This window comes from Pseudophryne corroboree, chromosome 6, assembly GCF_028390025.1.
Source record: "Pseudophryne corroboree isolate aPseCor3 chromosome 6, aPseCor3.hap2, whole genome shotgun sequence".
NCBI classification, from domain to species: domain Eukaryota; kingdom Metazoa; phylum Chordata; class Amphibia; order Anura; family Myobatrachidae; genus Pseudophryne; species Pseudophryne corroboree.
Genome location: NC_086449.1, coordinates 377,629,912 through 377,650,412, shown reverse-complemented (window position 1 = coordinate 377,650,412; position 20,501 = coordinate 377,629,912). Strand labels below are relative to the sequence as shown.

General features: G+C 44.3%; 1 protein-coding gene across 1 annotated transcript in view; it reads right to left on the bottom strand.

Annotated features, from left to right (window-relative positions):
- The window catches only part of LOC134935296 (carboxypeptidase A1-like), a 36,466-nt gene extending 28,182 nt beyond the window's left edge, over positions 1 to 8,284 (bottom strand). Inside the window, exons 1-4 of the mRNA XM_063930453.1 lie at positions 8,220 to 8,284; positions 6,264 to 6,345; positions 5,825 to 5,959; positions 158 to 256 (exon numbers count right to left, since the gene is read on the bottom strand). Coding sequence (XP_063786523.1) covers positions 158 to 256; positions 5,825 to 5,959; positions 6,264 to 6,345; positions 8,220 to 8,284 — 381 coding nt within the window. The remainder of the gene's footprint in view (positions 1 to 157; positions 257 to 5,824; positions 5,960 to 6,263; positions 6,346 to 8,219) is intronic.
- Positions 8,285 to 20,501: the final 12,217 nt, after the last annotated feature.

Below are 20,501 nucleotides of genomic sequence, written 5' to 3'. Positions count from 1 at the left end.
TGAAAGGGATCAAGTATTAGTTGAAGCACATGCAACATTTCACAGCTACTTTATTCACCATTGTTGAGTTTCATGCTCAACACCAAATGTTTGTGTTATATTATTTTCAGCAGTGATCGTCTGAAATTATAATAATATTAATAACAGGTTCCTTAACCTCATCTAGTGTGTGGTATGTTGAATAGCTGAAGGTGTTAATGCTTCTCTCATGGAACTTTGAAGCTTTCATTTCCTGCTGCTCCTGGTCCAGTAATTCCTTAGGAGAGAGGAAAAAAAGTGGATCAAGGTAAGGATTCCTGTACATATAAGATGTATGGGAGAATTGTATGCTCAGTGCCACTTTTATTGAGCACTATTAGATTCTCTATAATTGAGGAAAATAACATAGACCTTCTAGATGCTAACATTCAACTAGAAGCAAGGACAATAAAACCTAAACTACACATAAAACCTAGTGAAAGAAATACCTTGTTGTCCCCTAATAGCTACCATCCCAACCAGTGAGTAAGGGATTACCCTTCTTACAGTTTCTTAGGGTTCATAGAATATGCAGTGGCCAATATGATGCTGAGAAACAACTTAATGAAACGGTTAATACATTTGTAGAAAGGGGTTATGACTACGATAAATTAATTGCAATTAAAAAGAAGGTACTAGCAATCCCTAGAGTTAAACCTCTTAAACCCACAAAAAGAAAAACCACATCAAATAAAATCATGTGGCCTACTAGATATAATACCAATAGATTTTCAACTAGGAAATCAATTAAAACTCATTGGCCACTTATAATGAGTGACCGTGATGTTACCAATGTTCAAAGATAACAAAATCAAGACATGCTATTCTAGAGGTAGAACTACAGTATAAAGGGACTTCTAGTCAATGCAGATATAACCAATTTCGGAAAGAGATAAACACCAACTTTCTTGGGTACTCTCAGAAAGGGATATTTCAAGTGTGTGGGGTGTGTTACAAGTGGCTTCAGGGTAACAGGGGATAGCATCAAACATCCTCATAGTGGGCGAGGGTTCAAGATAAATCACTATTTAACATGTACAACTAAATTTGTTATTTATGTGTTGATTTGTCCGTGCGGCAAATATTATGTGGGGAAAACACAGTGTACATTTAAAGAGAGGATGAGTATGCACAGAACATCTATTCGTGCAGCCATCCTCTCAGGCACAAGTGACCAACAGGTGGCGAGACACTTTGCCACGGCAGGACACTCAGATACATCAGTCCGATATAAAATACTTGATCACATTCCTCCACTAACAATGGTAGGAGACTGTGGGGAAATGCTGTTCCAAAGAGAATCAAATTGAATTTTTTGCTTGACATATTGGCTCGAAAAGGCCTAAATGAGACGCTGGGGTTACACCATTTTCTATAAATAATTTTTATATTCTTTACCCCAAGGGATAGTTAAGTAAATATACATTCTTCTATAATAAGTCTGACGTGCTACGATTTCCCATACAGGGATAGTTTTAAATTAGCGTTTTTATGCTTAAGGATATTGGCCCTCATTCCGAGTTGATCGCTCGCTGACGTTTTTCGCAGCGCAGTGATCAAGTGAAAAAGCGGCAATTCTGCGCATGCGCATGGTACACAGCGCGCATGCGCTAAGTACTTTCACACAAAACTTTGTAGTTTTATCCATGCTCGAGCGACGTTTTTCAGTCGCTCGAGTGTTCGTAGTATGATTGCCAAGAAGTGGGTGTTTCTGGGCTGCAACTCTGCGTTTTCACGGAGTGTGCTAAAAAACGCAGGCGTGCCAGGCTAAACGCAGGAATGGCTGGAGAAACGGGGGAGTGGCTGGCCGAACGCAGACGTCAAACCAGGAACTAAACAGACTGCAGTCATCGCAAGATAGGAGTAGGTCTGGAGCTACTCAGAAACGGCATGACATTTTTCCTGTGCAGTTCTGCTAAGCTAAGATACACTCCCAGAGGGCGGCGACTTAGCGTTTGCACTGCTGCTAAAAGCAGCTAGCGAGCGATCAACTCGGAATGAGGGCCATTGAAATCATGTATCCACCTGTATTTTTCATATTTCACCACTAGATGTCAGGATTATACTAATATTGTCTTATATGAACAGGAGATTTTTTGTGGATATATGGGCCCTCATTCCGAGTTGTTCGCTCGGAGTTTTTCATCGCATCGCAGTGAGAATTCTCTTAGTGCGCATGCGCAATGTTCGCACTGCGACTGCGCCAAGTAACTTTACTATGATGAAAGTAAGTTTACTCACGGCATTTTCATCGCTCCGACGTTCGCATTGTGATTGACAGGAAATGGGTTTTACTGGGCGGATGCACGGCGTTTTAGGGGCGTGTGGCTGGAAACGCTACCGTTTCCGGAAAAAACGCAGGAGTGGCCGGAGAAACGGTGGGAGTGCCTGGGCGAACGCTGGGTGTGTTTATGACGTCAGCCAGGAACGAAAAGCACTGAACTGATCGCACAGGCAGAGTAAGTCTGAAGCTACTCAGAAACTGCTAACTCGTTTGTAATCGCAATATTGCGCGTACGTCGGTCGCAATTTTAAGAAGCTAAGATTCACTCCCAGTAGGCGGCGGCTTAGCGTGTGTAACTCTGCTACATTCGCCTTGCGAGCGAACAACTCGGAATGAGGGCCATATGGATACCATTGGGAGTGTTTCACTATATCCAATACTGTGGATATAGTGAAACTATGCAACCATTTATATGTGTAAGTTGGTACCTGTATAAGTGTTTTAATATCTCTTGTTGGTTAGCTTCTGTTTCCTTGGTGATGGGCACTGGGTGTGACGTAACTGACTGGCTCCGATGAGCGTACCCGCAGGAGGCGGCGGCGATAGGAATCATGGTGATGGGAGCACATATAAGCAGAAGTGTAGCTAGGCGCCATGGTGTCCGGAGCAAGAGTATGTTTTGGCGCCCCCTCCCCTGTACTGAATTGGTGGCATGTTACATTTGAAAATAATCAATATTTAAAAATCCTAAATAGGCAACAGGGGCGGTTCTAGACCTCGTGGAGCTCAGGGCAAAAGTTCCCTTTGGGTGTCTCCCATGTTTTAAATAGGGTCAGTGTGTGCAGAAGGCTTGCAACAACAATATAGGGAGGGGCATGGCAGTAAGGATGGTGTAATGGTTAGCATTACTACCTCACAGCACTGAGGTCATGGGTTTGATTCCCACCATGGCTCTAACTGTGAGGAGTTTGTATATTCTCCCCGTGTTTGTGTGGGTTTCCTCCAGGTACTCTGGTTTCCTCCCACAATGCAAACATATACTGGTAGGTTAATTGGCTCCCAAAAAAAAGTAAGCTCAGATGGGGCAGGGGATGTGTGTGCTATAACAAGAACTGGTAATAATAAATAATGGTTTAATTGGAAAGGTGAATGGCCACAGAATAGTACCAATTCACATGACACCGCACCGTAGTATCCCTTATACACGTTATGCAACACAGTAGAGTTCCTTATACACGTTATGCTACACAGTAGAGCTCCTTATACACGTTATGCCACACAGTAGAGCCCCTTATACTACATATTACACTATGTTGAGCCCCTTATACACATTACACCATGGTAGAGCTGCTATGGAAGTAGCTGTATTTAACTATTTACTTGTTTAATTCCAATAAATTTAAAATACTATGGGCCTATTCCAGACCACTGCAGGGGGGACAGATATAACATGTGCAGAGAGAGTTAGATTTGGGTGGGGTGTGTTCAAACTGAAATCTAAATTGCAGTGTAAAAATAAAGCAGCCAGTATTTACCCTGCACAGAAACAATATAACCCACCCAAATCTAACTCTCTCTGCACATGTTACATCTGTCCCACCTGCACTGCACATGGTTTTACCCAACTGCTAACAAATTTGCTGCTACGATCAATTCTGAATTACCCCCTATATATGCCCCAACTGACCTGACCCCACAACCCCACAGTTCCTCAATGAAAAGAAAGCCCCAAATGTGACTTTCCCAATCTCTGAATGAAAATAATACTCCAAAACTGACCCCGAAGTCTGTTAATCTCTCAATGACTCAATGAAAATAATGTCCCTGACCTGAAAACCCCCCAAACTAATGCACCAAAATTGCACCCCACTCCCCCCCTCCCCCAAATTGATAATCCCCACTCCATCAATGAGGGGCAGAAAGAAGTGCTGCGGCAGCCTGTGAGACAGAGTGAGGTGCTGCAGCTTCTAATGCAGAAAGAGAGACTGCAGCAGCAGCGGGGTCAGAGTGAGGTGCTGCAGCATCAATGTAGAGAGAAGTGCTGCAGCAGCTGGGGCAGAGAGAGGTGCTGCAGCAGACAGTGAGACATATAAACGAGGTAGGCAGAGCTCCGGCACATGCCGGCTGTCAGTGTCTTCTGCTGTCGTCTCTGGCTTGCCCTGTTACCTACCTAGTCTCTGAGTTAGTTAGTGTGTGCCCCCTCTGCTTCTTCTCCTCCTGCTCTGTGGCTGCCAGTACAGTGGCCTGCGGGAAGGGGGGGGTGGCGGGCAACAGTGCGCCCTTCAACTTTTTCGGCACCCGGAGCTTATGCTCCACCGGAGCCTCCCTCGCTACACCCTTGCATATAAGTGAGTTAGTTGTATGTAATATGTGTCCTGATGAAAATGCTATAGGCATTGAAACATTGACAATGAAAAGTGTGTTCTAGCCTCTTTTTTTATCCCTGAGTGCCGCCGGATTGAATGGTATATATATATATATATATATATATATATATAATCAGTATGAAATGCCAGAGGACGGGAACCCAGCACAGGCGTATCTAGAGAGGAGGGGACCCATGTGCAGTCTCAGCGTGTGGGGCCCCTCCTCTCCCATCCCGTAGCTGGCAGCGGCGGCGCTGTTAGCGTTCTGAGTGAGCAATAGAGACTCTGGCACAGTGTCACAGTATACAGTGCATGCATGAAGCGGTGGCCATTTTTTCTGAGCTCTGCGCATGCACTGTTAGACTTTGGCACTGTCTCTAGTGCACTCTGCCAGAGTCTCTAGTGCTCTCTCAGAGCGGTAAGAGTGCTGCTGGCTCCGGGACTCGGGAGAGGAGGGGGCCCACACACAGACACTGATGGACGCCAGAAAGGTAAGTATAGGAGAAATGGGTGCAGTGTGTGCGGTTTGGGCCCCCTCTGGACCCAGGGGCCTGTGTGCACCGCACACACTGCATCCATTGTAGATATGCCACTGGATCCTGGCTGTCATGATCCCGATAGCGGTATTCCATCTGCCATAGTTCCAGCAGCAGGGTTCGCCTTGCTGCGGGCATGATAGCTCGCTGCGCTTGCCACAGGTTCTATTCTCCCTCTGTGGGTGTTGTAGACACCCACAGAGAGAGAATAGCCTGTGTCGCTGGTATTTCGGTGGTGGAATTTCACCGCTAGTCAGGATTTCGGCATCGGCATTGTGACTGCCAGATCCCGACTAGCGGTATTTTAACCGTTTCCCATTTATATACCTGTAGCCTGCACACCAGATAGGATAGTTACTTTCCTGACACATCTAAGAGACACACAGAATGAAAACATTCCTGCTTGTGCCCAGCTGGTGTAATAATGAGCTCTACGTCCATGTAAGTATCCGCAGATACCACAATATAACAAGCTTCTCCTTTAAAAATACTTTTTACTGCATCTCAAATAAAAAAACAACAACATTTTCTTAGTCCCAAAAAACGAATACGGTAAATGGACATAGGGCACAATTTGTTATGTACCCATATTCTTAAAGATAATGAATTAAAATGTATAACATACAATGTATAATATACAAATGTATAACATACATTTCATAGACATATACATCTGGTACCTGGACATCTTCTATCATAATAGAATAGTCAATGTCGTTGGATTCCAAAAACACCTTCAAACGTTGTAAAGTGGTGAATGGAACTCTAATATCCACAGGCAGCTCAGGTCTCGCAGGACTGCGCCAGAAGTCAATCTGAATGAGAAGAGTTAAACACTGGGGTAATGTCAATGTCATTAAAGCATTCATTTGAATAACTATTTTTGGTAATTAAGCTTTTTTTTTCTTTAATTTAGATTTCTGTTACCAACCCTTTTGACCATTAATAAGCTTACAATAGATTACAGCCTGCAACCTTGTCTGTATTTCCAGGTGTAACATACATATATGTTAGTGCATTCCTGCCAATAGCCTAAATTCCAAAAATAAAATGAGGGTTTAATTGTATGTACAGTAAGCATCGATTAGCGTGATTACAGCATGTCAGCTTGCTATACACCTGTAAATGTTTCATGGCTTCCAGCTCTCTCAGTATGTCCAGCTGTGCATTGTCTTTTGCCTGAACTCGAAGAATCTGATCTCTACAAAAAGCAAAACTTATGTTACATAATGCAATATTTTTTTAATGTAAGGTAGATACAGTTTATGATAGAATGACAGTAGATAAAATATAATGTTAAAATATAATGTAAAATATAAAATATGTGGCATTGGCAGCCTATTTCCCATTGTCATGTACAATATAACATATTTCTCATTCAGGCCCTCATTCCGAGTTGATCGCTAGCTGCCGTTGTTCGCAGCGCAGCGATCAGACAAAAAAGCGGCACTTCTGCGCATGCGTATGGTACGCACTGCGCACGCGCGAAGTACTTTCACAAAAGCCGATACAGTTTCACACAAGGTCTAGCAACGCTTTTCAGTCGCACTGTTGACCGCTGAGTGATTGACAGGAAAGGGGCATTTCTGGGCGGTAACTGACCGTTTTTCGGGAGTGTGCTGAAAAACGCAGGCGTGTCAGATACAAACGCAGGCGTGCCTGGGGAAACGGGGGAGTGGCTGGCCGAACGTAGGGTGTGTTTGTGACGTCAAAACAGGAACTAAATAGTCTGAAGGTAGGAGCAGGTCTGCAGCTACTCAGAAACTGCTTGAAAAAATGTTGACGCCGTTCTGCGATCCTTTCATTCGCACTTCTGCTAAGCTAAAATACACTTCCAGAGGGCGGTGGCTTAGAGTTTGCACTGCTGCTAAAAGCAGCTAGCGAGCGATCAACTCGGAATGAGGGCCTCAGTTAGAGATACATTTCCATTGTCTGAAGGATGTCATGATTAAATTGAAGGGATAACAGTTTTAAATCTTTACAAGAAATTACACTGAGTTACACAACTGTATTTCACAGATCAAGACACAAAGGGGTCTATTTACTAAGCCTTGGATGGAGATAAAGTCGCTGGAGATAAAGTACCAGCCAATTGGCTCCTAACTGTCATTTTTCAAACACAGCATATGGCATAGCAGCTAGGAGCCGATTGGCTGGTACTTCATCTCCATCGACTTTATCTCCATCCAAGGCTTAGTAAATAGACCCCCAAATTAGGTAATATCATGTTAAAGACGAGTTGGGTATGTGTGACTGGCGTCACAATACTGATGGCGGGATCCCGGCATTTAGATTCTTGGCAGGGGAGGGGGAGTGGGGCGAGTGCAATGAAGCCCCTTGCGGGGTCGGTGGTGAGCTGCACTCACACAGGTTCTATTCCCACTCTATGCCGACCGTCGGGATAGTGAGGGTCCGGGATGTAGTTGCTGGTATTGTGACTGGCGGTCTCCTAACCGCCGGTCACATAACTACATCCCGTTAAAGACATCTGAGAAATTGGAAGACTCTAAAATAAAATCTTTTGTAACAACTGATGTAGTGATTTAGATTGACTAATATATTGAAACTGATAAAGACATGCCAACAGCTTATTGAGTACTGGCTGGATCACTATTCACAAGTCATGAGTGACTCACCTGTCTATTTATCCCTTTCAGACATGCAGCTAAATCCCAGGTTTATGCACGTGAACACGCATCAACTCAGGATTACTGCATGTGTGAAAAGACACGACCCGGAAGTAAGTTTTGTGTCCCCGACCCTGCTCCCAACCAGGATCACGGAGCTGAGACACGGGAATTTGCTGGCTGCCAGACCCGGCAAATTCCTGGATCACATGTCTGAAAAGGATATTAGTCACGTATGTAAAATATTAAAAATGAAATGTAAGACTTTATTCAATTATTAAAAACTCCCAAATATTTAACAATATAAAACATGCACAATATACTAAACCCTAAGCATCCAAAAAGTACTGTAATAAAAATGATACTCCTGGGTTACATAATAATACTATTACAGATATTACTGATATTATGCACTTCGCTCTGGTGCTAAAAAAAATGGTGCACTCACCCAACAAAAGTCCTTCGGCTACACAGAGCCACTGAGAAAATGCTGAAAACAAGCAGGATCCTCATTTCTGCTATTATCTAGCTACAGTGAACTTGGTGATACAGATGCTATTTATTTATAATGCTCCGTTTGAACCTTTATCAAGGTCTTTTATATCAGAGTCCATTACTCATTTCCAGGTAACGGTCATACTAGACCTAAAAGATAATGCGCCAAAAACGGGTTGTTTTTTATTCAATATGAATTGTTAATGGTATTATTCATACATTTGTTCGAATTATAATTGCATTTTAATTACAATGGTTGTTTTGGTCTTATAATAAATAAATACTTTGACAGGGTAAAGGCCAAACAGGTTGGGAACTAGAGTAGCTGAATTCATGGCATGGCAGGTTGCCTCTTCTTTCATCATGTTCCCATATCTGTGACTTACTGTAGATAAGGCTAAGAACTCCTGAAGGTTTTTATTGATACGTGTTATTATAATGCTGTTTCATTTATTCCTACCCTTCCGGGAGATTATATATATATATATATATATATATATATATATATATATATATTCTCTCTATATTATTGTTCTTATTTTCTTTTATATATTTTCTGTATTTTTATTAAATTCTCTATCATACTTATTTTTTATTAATTACATTCTTTTCTCCATTACACACTTACTAGCACAGCACCATTTACCTCAATACTTGTGTATTTTGAGGGAATTGCCCACTACTTTCTGCTAGCAGCTTTTTGTGGCAATATTCTTGGGGGGAAATTTATTAAAAGTCAATTTTGTTTGATTTAAAATCAATGAGAATCAAATAAAAAAATCGGGTCAAAACACACATTTATTAATATTTTAAATAGAGATGAGCGCCTGAAATTTTTCGGGTTTTGTGTTTTGGTTTTGGGTTCGGTTCCGCGGCCGTGTTTTGGGTTCGAACGCGTTTTGGCAAAACCTCACCGAATTTTTTTTGTCGGATTCGGGTGTGTTTTGGATTCGGGTGTTTTTTTAAAAAAACACTAAAAAACAGCTTAAATCATAGAATTTGGGGGTCATTTTGATCCCAAAGTATTATTAACCTCAAAAACCATAATTTACACTCATTTTCAGTCTATTCTGAATACCTCACACCTCACAATATTATTTTTAGTCCTAAAATTTGCACCGAGGTCGCTGTGTGAGTAAGATAAGCGACCCTAGTGGCCGACACAAACACCGGGCCCATCTAGGAGTGGCACTGCAGTGTCACGCAGGATGTCCCTTCCAAAAAACCCTCCCCAAACAGCACATGACGCAAAGAAAAAAAGAGGCGCAATGAGGTAGCTGTGTGAGTAAGATTAGCGACCCTAGTGGCCGACACAAACACCGGGCCCATCTAGGAGTGGCACTGCAGTGTCACGCAGGATGGCCCTTCCAAAAAAACCCTCCCCAAACAGCACATGACGCAAAGAAAAAAAGAGGCGCAATGAGGTAGCTGACTGTGTGAGTAAGATTAGCGACCCTAGTGGCCGACACAAACACCGGGCCCATCTAGGAGTGGCACTGCAGTGTCACGCAGGATGTCCCTTCCAAAAAAACCCTCCCCAATCAGCACATGATGCAAAGAAAAAGAAAAGAAAAAAGAGGTGCAAGATGGAATTGTCCTTGGGCCCTCCCACCCACCCTTATGTTGTATAAACAAAACAGGACATGCACACTTTAACCAACCCATCATTTCAGTGACAGGGTCTGCCACACGACTGTGACTGATATGACGGGTTGGTTTGGACCCCCCCCAAAAAAGAAGCAATTAATCTCTCCTTGCACAAACTGGCTCTACAGAGGCAAGATGTCCACCTCATCTTCACCCTCCGATATATCACCGTGTACATCCCCCTCCTCACAGATTATCAATTCGTCCCCACTGGAATCCACCATCTCAGCTCCCTGTGTACTTTGTGGAGGCAATTGCTGCTGGTCAATGTCTCCGCGGAGGAATTGATTATAATTCATTTTAATGAACATCATCTTCTCCACATTTTCTGGATGTAACCTCGTACGCCGATTGCTGACAAGGTGAGCGGCGGCACTAAACACTCTTTCGGAGTACACACTTGTGGGAGGGCAACTTAGGTAGAATAAAGCCAGTTTGTGCAAGGGCCTCCAAATTGCCTCTTTTTCCTGCCAGTATAAGTACGGACTGTGTGACGTGCCTACTTGGATGCGGTCACTCATATAATCCTCCACCATTCTATCAATGTTGAGAGAATCATATGCAGTGACAGTAGACGACATGTCCGTAATCGTTGTCAGGTCCTTCAGTCCGGACCAGATGTCAGCATCAGCAGTCGCTCCAGACTGCCCTGCATCACCGCCAGCGGGTGGGCTCGGAATTCTGAGCCTTTTCCTCGCACCCCCAGTTGCGGGAGAATGTGAAGGAGGAGATGTTGACAGGTCGCGTTCCGCTTGACTTGACAATTTTGTCACCAGCAGGTCTTTCAACCCCAGCAGACCTGTGTCTGCCGGAAAGAGAGATCCAAGGTAGGCTTTAAATCTAGGATCGAGCACGGTGGCCAAAATGTAGTGCTCTGATTTCAACAGATTGACCACCCGTGAATCCTTGTTAAGCGAATTAAGGGCTGCATCCACAAGTCCCACATGCCTAGCGGAATCGCTCCCTTTTAGCTCCTTCTTCAATGCCTCCAGCTTCTTCTGCAAAAGCCTGATGAGGGGAATGACCTGACTCAGGCTGGCAGTGTCTGAACTGACTTCACGTGTGGCAAGTTCAAAGGGCATCAGAACCTTGCACAACGTTGAAATCATTCTCCACTGCGCTTGAGACAGGTGCATTCCATCTCCTATATCGTGCTCAATTGTATAGGCTTGAATGGCCTTTTGCTGCTCCTCCAACCTCTGAAGCATATAGAGGGTTGAATTCCACCTCGTTACCACTTCTTGCTTCAGATGATGGCAGGGCAGGTTCAGTAGTTTTTGGTGGTGCTCCAGTCTTCTGTACGTGGTGCCTGTACGCCGAAAGTGTCCCGCAATTTTTCTGGCCACCGACAGCATCTCTTGCACGCCCCTGTCGTTTTTTAAAAAATTCTGCACCACCAAATTCAAGGTATGTGCAAAACATGGGACGTGCTGGAATTTGCCCATATTTAATGCACACACAATATTGCTGGCGTTGTCCGATGCCACAAATCCACAGGAGAGTCCAATTGGGGTAAGCCATTCCGCGATGATCTTCCTCAGTTGCCGTAAGAGGTTTTCAGCTGTGTGCGTATTCTGGAAAGCGGTGATACAAAGCGTAGCCTGCCTAGGAAAGAGTTGGCGTTTGCGAGATGCTGCTACTGGTGCCGCCGCTGCTGTTCTTGCGGCGGGAGTCCATACATCTACCCAGTGGGCTGTCACAGTCATATAGTCCTGACCCTGCCCTGCTCCACTTGTCCACATGTCCGTGGTTAAGTGGACATTGGGTACAACTGCATTTTTTAGGACACTGGTGAGTCTTTTTCTGACGTCCGTGTACATTCTCGGTATCGCCTGCCTACAGAAGTGGAACCTAGATGGTATTTGGTAACGGGGGCACACTGCCTCAATAAATTGTCTAGTTCCCTGTGAACTAACGGCGGATACCGGACGCACGTCTAACACCAACATAGTTGTCAAGGACTCAGTTATCCGCTTTGCAGTAGGATGACTGCTGTGATATTTCATCTTCCTCGCAAAGGACTGTTGAACAGTCAATTGCTTACTGGAAGTAGTACAAGTGGGCTTACGACTTCCCCTCTGGGATGACCATCGACTCCCAGCGGCAACAACAGCAGCGCCAGCAGCAGTAGGCGTTACACGCAAGGATGCATCGGAGGAATCCCAGGCAGGAGAGGACTCGTCAGACTTGCCAGTGACATGGCCTGCAGGACTATTGGCATTCCTGGGGAAGGAGGAAATTGACACTGAGGGAGTTGGTGGGGTGGTTTGCGTGAGCTTGGTTACAAGAGGAAGGGATTTACTGGTCAGTGGACTGCTTCCGCTGTCACCCAAAGTTTTTGAACTTGTCACTGACTTATTATGAATGCGCTGCAGGTGACGTATAAGGGAGGATGTTCCGAGGTGGTTAACGTCCTTACCCCTACTTATTACAGCTTGACAAAGGGAACACACGGCTTGACACCTGTTGTCCGCATTTCTGGTGAAATACCTCCACACCGAAGAGCTGATTTTTTTGGTATTTTCACCTGGCATGTCAACGGCCATATTCCTCCCACGGACAACAGGTGTCTCCCCGGGTGCCTGACTTAAACAAACCACCTCACCATCAGAATCCTCCTGGTCAATTTCCTCCCCAGCGCCAGCAACACCCATATCCTCCTCATCCTGGTGTACTTCAACACTGACATCTTCAATCTGACTATCAGGAACTGGACTGCGGGTGCTCCTTCCAGCACTTGCAGGGGGCGTGCAAATGGTGGAAGGCGCATGCTCTTCACGTCCAGTGTTGGGAAGGTCAGGCATCGCAACCGACACAATTGGACTCTCCTTGTGGATTTGGGATTTCAAAGAACGCACAGTTCTTTGCGGTGCTTTTGCCAGCTTGAGTCTTTTCAGTTTTCTAGCGAGAGGCTGAGTGCTTCCATCCTCATGTGAAGCTGAACCACTAGCCATGAACATAGGCCAGGGCCTCAGCCGTTCCTTGCCACTCCGTGTGGTAAATGGCATATTGGCAAGTTTACGCTTCTCCTCCGACAATTTTATTTTAGGTTTTGGAGTCCTTTTTTTACTGATATTTGGTGTTTTGGTTTTGACATGCTCTGTACTATGCCATTGGGCATCGGCCTTGGCAGACGACGTTGCTGGCATTTCATCGTCTCGGCCATGACTAGTGGCAGCAGCTTCAGCACGAGGTGGAAGTGGATCTTGATCTTTCCCTAATTTTGGAACCTCAACATTTTTGTTCTCCATATTTTAATAGGCACAACTAAAAGGCACCTCAGGTAAACAATGGAGATGGATGGATTGGATACTAGTATACAATTATGGACGGGCTGCCGAGTGCCGACACAGAGGTAGCCACAGCCGTGAACTACCGCACTGTACTGTGTCTGCTGCTAATATATAGACTGGTTGATAAAGAGATAGTATACTCGTAACTAGTATGTATGTATAAAGAAAGAAAAAAAAACCACGGTTAGGTGGTATATACAATTATGGACGGGCTGCCGAGTGCCGACACAGAGGTAGCCACAGCCGTGAACTACCGCACTGTACTGTGTCTGCTGCTAATATATAGACTGGTTGATAAAGAGATAGTATACTCGTAACTAGTATGTATGTATAAAGAAAGAAAAAAAAACCACGGTTAGGTCACTGGTATATACAATTATGGACGGGCTGCCGAGTGCCGACACAGAGGTAGCCACAGCCGTGAACTACCGCACTGTACTGTGTCTGCTGCTAATATATAGACTGGTTGATAAAGAGATAGTATACTCGTAACTAGTATGTATGTATAAAGAAAGAAAAAAAAACCACGGTTAGGTGGTATATACAATTATGGACGGGCTGCCGAGTGCCGACACAGAGGTAGCCACAGCCGTGAACTACCGCACTGTACTGTGTCTGCTGCTAATATATAGACTGGTTGATAAAGAGATAGTATACTCGTAACTAGTATGTATGTATAAAGAAAGAAAAAAAAACCACGGTTAGGTCACTGGTATATACAATTATGGACGGGCTGCCGAGTGCCGACACAGAGGTAGCCACAGCCGTGAACTACCGCACTGTACTGTGTCTGCTGCTAATATATAGACTGGTTGATAAAGAGATAGTATACTCGTAACTAGTATGTATTTATAAAGAAAGAAAAAAAAACCACGGTTAGGTGGTATATACAATTATGGACGGGCTGCCGAGTGCCGACACAGAGGTAGCCACAGCCGTGAACTACCGCACTGTACTGTGTCTGCTGCTAATATATAGACTGGTTGATAAAGAGATAGTATACTCGTAACTAGTATGTATGTATAAAGAAAGAAAAAAAAACCACGGTTAGGTGGTATATACAATTATGGACGGGCTGCCGAGTGCCGACACAGAGGTAGCCACAGCCGTGAACTACCGCACTGTACTGTGTCTGCTGCTAATATATAGACTGGTTGATAAAGAGATAGTATACTCGTAACTAGTATGTATGTATAAAGAAAGAAAAAAAAACCACGGTTAGGTGGTATATACAATTATGGACGGGCTGCCGAGTGCCGACACAGAGGTAGCCACAGCCGTGAACTACCGCACTGTACTGTGTCTGCTGCTAATATATAGACTGGTTGATAAAGAGATAGTATACTCGTAACTAGTATGTATGTATAAAGAAAGAAAAAAAAACCACGGTTAGGTGGTATATACAATTATGGACGGGCTGCCGAGTGCCGACACAGAGGTAGCCACAGCCGTGAACTACCGCACTGTACTGTGTCTGCTGCTAATATATAGACTGGTTGATAAAGAGATAGTATACTACTAATATTATATATACTGGTGGTCAGGTCACTGGTCACTAGTCACACTGGCAGTGGCACTCCTGCAGCAAAAGTGTGCACTGTTTAATTTTAATATAATATTATGTACTCCTGGCTCCTGCTATAACCTATAACTGGCACTGCAGTAGTGCTCCCCAGTCTCCCCCACAATTATAAGCTGTGTGAGCTGAGCAGTCAGACAGATATATAATATATATAGATGATGCAGCACACTGGCCTGAGCCTGAGCAGTGCACACAGATATGGTATGTGACTGACTGAGTCACTGTGTGTATCGCTTTTTTCAGGCAGAGAACGGATATATTAAATAAACTGCACTGTGTGTCTGGTGGTCACTCACTATATAATATATTATGTACTCCTGGCTCCTGCTATAACCTATAACTGGCACTGCAGTAGTGCTCCCCAGTCTCCCCCACAATTATAAGCTGTGTGAGCTGAGCAGTCAGACAGATATATAATATTATATATAGATAATAGATGATGCAGCACACTGGCCTGAGCCTGAGCAGTGCACACAGATATGGTATGTGACTGAGTCACTGTGTGCTGTGTATCGCTTTTTTCAGGCAGAGAACGGATTATAAATAAAAGTGGTGGTCAGTCACTGGTCACTATCAGCAAAACTCTGCACTGTACACTACTGAGTACTCCTAATGCTCCCCAAAATTAGTAAATCAAGTGTCTAAACGGAGAGGACGCCAGCCACGTCCTCTCCCTATCAATCTCAATGCACGTGTGAAAATGGCGGCGACGCGCGGCTCCTTATATAGAATCCGAGTCTCGTGATAGAATCCGAGCCTCGCGAGAATCCGACAGCGTCATGATGACATTCGGGCGCGCTCGGGTTAACCGAGCAAGGCGGGAAGATCCGAGTCGCTCGGACCCGTGAAAAAAAACATGAAGTTCTGGCGGGTTCGGATTCAGAGAAACCGAACCCGCTCATCTCTAATTTTAAAGTGTAATATTAACAAAATAAAAAATCACCTGTTAGCAAATGTGTGTTTCAGCTCCTAAAATCCTCCCAAATCTCCCTTTAGTAAATATCCTCCTTGGTGTCAATAGAGACACATTTAAAGTGGGGGTCATTCAGACCTGATCGCACGCTAGGTTTTTTCGCTGCGCTGCGAACAGGTCAGAAATGCGCATGCGTATGCCCGCAATGCGCAGGTGCATCGCACGGGTACAAAGCGGATTGTTGCTGTGCGATGGATTTTACGAAGACTCCATTCGCCCAGGCGATCGCAAGGAGACTGACAGGAAGAAGGCGTTTGTGGGAGTCAAGTGACTGTTTTCTGGGAGTGTTTGGAAAAGCGCAGGCGTGTCCAAGTGTTTGCAGGGCGGGTGTCTAACATCAATTCCGGTCCCGGACAGGCTGATGTGATCGCAGCGGCTGAGTAAGTCCTGGGATATTTGGAAACTGCAAAAGATCTTTTTGTACCACTCGGCTGCACATGCGATCGCACACTTGCACAGCTAAAATACACTCCCCTGTAGGCGGCGACTAACTGCTAGCAAGCGATCAGGTCTGAATTACCCCCTATGTGCTATGTACAGTATGTCTGTCAGCATGAAAAAAAAACAATGAATAATTAGTGGTGAAATATATTTAATATAAAAAAAATTGGAAAAATGTACTATTTGATAAAATCATCAATCATAAAAATTTGACATGAGCAAGATCCATCCATTGAACAGAATGATATACTATAATAATAATAACCTTATTTATTGGGCAAATATATATATATATATACACAGAGGAAAAACCACAGCACTCACCACACCAGAAGCGGGGCACAGCTATGCACTTACCACTCACAGGGTGGGGTGCATGTAACACTGCACTCTCCACCACAGAAGCGGGGTACACAGCTGTACTTACCACTCACAGGGCGGGGTGCATGTAGCCCATGACCACATCGCTCTAATAAATACAAACAGAGAACCCAGCACTCACCAAGGTAAACTCACTTATCCTCAACAATTCAATTTATTGAATTGTTGAGGATAAGTGAGTTTACCTTGGTGAGTGCTGGGTTCTCTGTTTGTATATATATATATATATATATATATATATATCATACGTAAGTACAATCACATGACAGAGATTTACATGTGTAGGATATTGCAATAATCATTTAATAAATATTAATTGTTATCTGTCTACTAGGTAACAGAACCGCTGTGTACATATTGCAGATTAAGGGTTTCCGCACACCATAATCACAACAGCCCTAAGTAATGTGCCCTATTTTATGATATGTATCACTATTATTTAGCCATGATCTTCTATGTGTGAATGATTTATCTGGCTACAGTTAGATGGACATGATTGAATGCTGGATCATTTACAGATGGCGCATTGTTTAATATTCCCTATTTCTTTCTGAGAAGCTGTAAAATCAACAACAGCTGTTCTGGTCAGGCACGGAGATAACACTGTACAGTACATTTTGTTCACTTGTGTGAACCTGAACTTATAATGTGTTTGTTATCCCATTAAAGGATACTAATAATAAAGATTAACTAAATATATTGAAGTAGCTAGCTGCAAAAAGCTAGTGGGGAACAAGACCCTAGAGGGCTGGGTTAAATATTTTACAGTATTGTGTTAACCACCATATCTACGGCATGTGTAATTCTGATGATGTTGTACGAAACTCAAATTAACTGTTCATTGAGTTTTATGTTCATTTTATTTGGAAGTCACATCTACATGTATCCCCCGAGAGACACCCTTTGCCTTAGTTCTGCATCAGCTGCTCTCCTTCTCTGACCTATTCTGATGTCTGTCTTTCACTTATTCATTTGTAGAGTGTGCAAGGGCCTAGCTTGGGTGGAGCTAGTGGGAAGTGCATTTTTTTTATTGTTTATAGCTATTAATCAACCTGTGGGGACAGTTCCAAGGTGGCGCATAGAAGAAATTAATGTAACACGCAGCTCTTCCTGTGCACATGCTGCACCACTTGGCCTCTGCTCCGAGTCCTCCTATGCATTTGCTGCTGTTCCTCCTCCTCCAGTGGGTGCACACTTCTGGAGACCCTCTTCACCTCCCCCTGCTTACCATCAATTCCATTCCCGACCTCTCCAGAGGCTGATTCTTGCCAAGTGGGATGGTCTGCCTCACTGGATCAGGTCTCAAATGATCTCATTGTCTCCGGAGGTCCGTCTGTCACTGAGCTGGTGGCTACAGCACCAACGATTGAGCAGGGGTCGTCCCTTCTGGAACTCCAACTGGGTTCTTCTGACGACAGACGCCAGTCTGAGGGGTTGGGGCGCAGTGTTGGAGCAACACTCCCTTCAGGGTTGCTGGACCAAGGAGGAGTCTCTCCTCCCGATAAACATTCTGGAATTGCGGGCAATGTTCAACTCATTGAACTTGGCCCAGCATCTAATAAAGAACAGACCTGTTCAAGTACAGTCGGACAACGCCACCACGGTGGTGTACATCCGGCATTAAGGCGGCACTCGAAGCTGCATGGCAATGAGGGAAGTATCACAGATTCTTCAGTGGGCGGAACGCCATCTGGCAGCCATATCAGCAGTGTTCATTCCGTGGGTCCTAAACTGGGAAGCGGACTTTCTCAGTCGTCAGGACGTACACACCGGAGAGTGGAGCCTCCATCCAGAAGTGTTCAACTCCTCATGGACATGTGGGGCCTTCCAGATGTGGACCTGATGGCATCTCGACACAATCACAAGGTTCCGGTCTTCGGAGCAAGGACAAGGGATCCTCAAGCGGCATACGTGGATGCACTGGCAATTCCATGGAACTTTCGGCTGCCATACGCAGTGCCAGATTAATGTCCACATGGGCCTGGAGCTGAAATATAGGAAAGGCCTATTGTGTATCGCTGCAGCCGATCGGATTAAGGAGAGGGGAGCAGGGGATATGTTATCCTGGGCCCCACTCTCTCAGGGCCCCCCGTGCTTGCCGTCAACCACCAGCCCATTGCATTTATTTTTATTTTTTAATGAAGAAGTTCAGCTATGGGAGAGCCACCACCCTACAGTATGTGTTCATTGGTTTCCTTCATATTACAGAGAGCATCAGTGACCACTGTATACTACAGAGAGCATCAGTGACCACCATATACTACAGAGAGCATCAGTGACCACTATATATTACATTTCCAGCCACTGCAGTAAATTATAAAATTAACTGCCTTCTTAGCTGTTGTCTGTTTAGAAAATTAAACATTGTAGCTGCAATGGCAATACTGCACCAGGGCTGTAAGGGTTAACTTACTGCTTTGCAGATGTGCATGCTTGAGCCGGTTTGGGTTTTACTTTTTAATACAAAAATACAAACACACTTTTAAATAAAAAATATTTAGGATGATAAAAAAAATCTGAAAAAAGTCTTTACATATAAAAATATATAAACCGCACCCCCATCTTATAAAACTAGTATACTATATACTACAGAGAGCATCAGTGACCACCGTATTTTACAGAAAGCATAAGTGACCACCGTATTTTACAGAAAGCATCAGTGACCACTATATATTACAGAGAGCATCAGTGACCACTGTATACTACAGAGAGCATCAGTGACCACTATATACTACAGAGAGCATCAGTGACCACTATATATTACAGAGAGCATCAGTGACCACTGTATACTACAGAGAGCATCAGTGACCACTATATACTACAGAGAGCATCAGTGACCACTATATATTACAGAGAGCATCAGTGACCACTGTATACTACAGAGAGCATCAGTGACTACCATATACTACAGAGAGCCTCAGTGACCACTATATATTACAGAGCGCATCAGTGACCACTGTATACTACAGAGAGCATCAGTGACCACCATATATTACAGAGAGCATCAGTGACTACCATATAATACAGAGAGCATCTGTGACCCCCGTTTACTACAGAGAGCATTAGTGACCACCATATATTACAGAGGACATCAGTGACCACTGTGCATCAGTGACCCCCATATACTACAGAGAACATCAGTGACCACCAGAGCCATACCTAGACATTTTGTTGCCTGTGCCAGAAAGACCATTGGTACCAACCTCCATATTTTATAAAGGGATGTGACCGCATGGGGAGGGGGCGTGGTCACATAATCGTACCAATTCACATTACAAAGTAGCGTCTGTTAGTCACATTACACCACACAGTAGCATACGCTAAGTTACATTATTACACCGCACAGTAGCATCCGCTAAGTCACATTACACCGCACAGTAGCATCTGTTAGTCACATTTCACCACACTTTAGCATCTGTTATATACTCACATTACAGCGCACAGTAGCGTCCGTTATACACATTACACTGCACAGTAGCGTCCATTATATACTCACATTACATCGCACAGTAGAGTCCATTAGTCACATTACACCGCACAGTAGCGTCCGTTAGTCACATTATACCGCACAGCAGCCTCCGTTAGTCATATTACACCACATGGCAGCATCCTTTAGTCAAATTACACCCCACGGTAGCGTCCATTAGTCACATTACACCCCACGGTAGCGTCCGTTAGTCATATTACACCACACAGCAGCATCCTTTAGTCACATTACATTGCATGGTAACGTCCGTTAGTCACATTACGCCCCACGGCAGCATCTGTTGATCACATTACGCCGCATTGTAGCATCTGTAAGTCACATTACACCGCCCAGCAGCGTCCATTGGTCACATTATGCCGCATTGTAGCGTCCGTAAGTCACATTAAACTGCACAGCAGCAACCGTTAGTTACATTACACTGCACGGTAGTG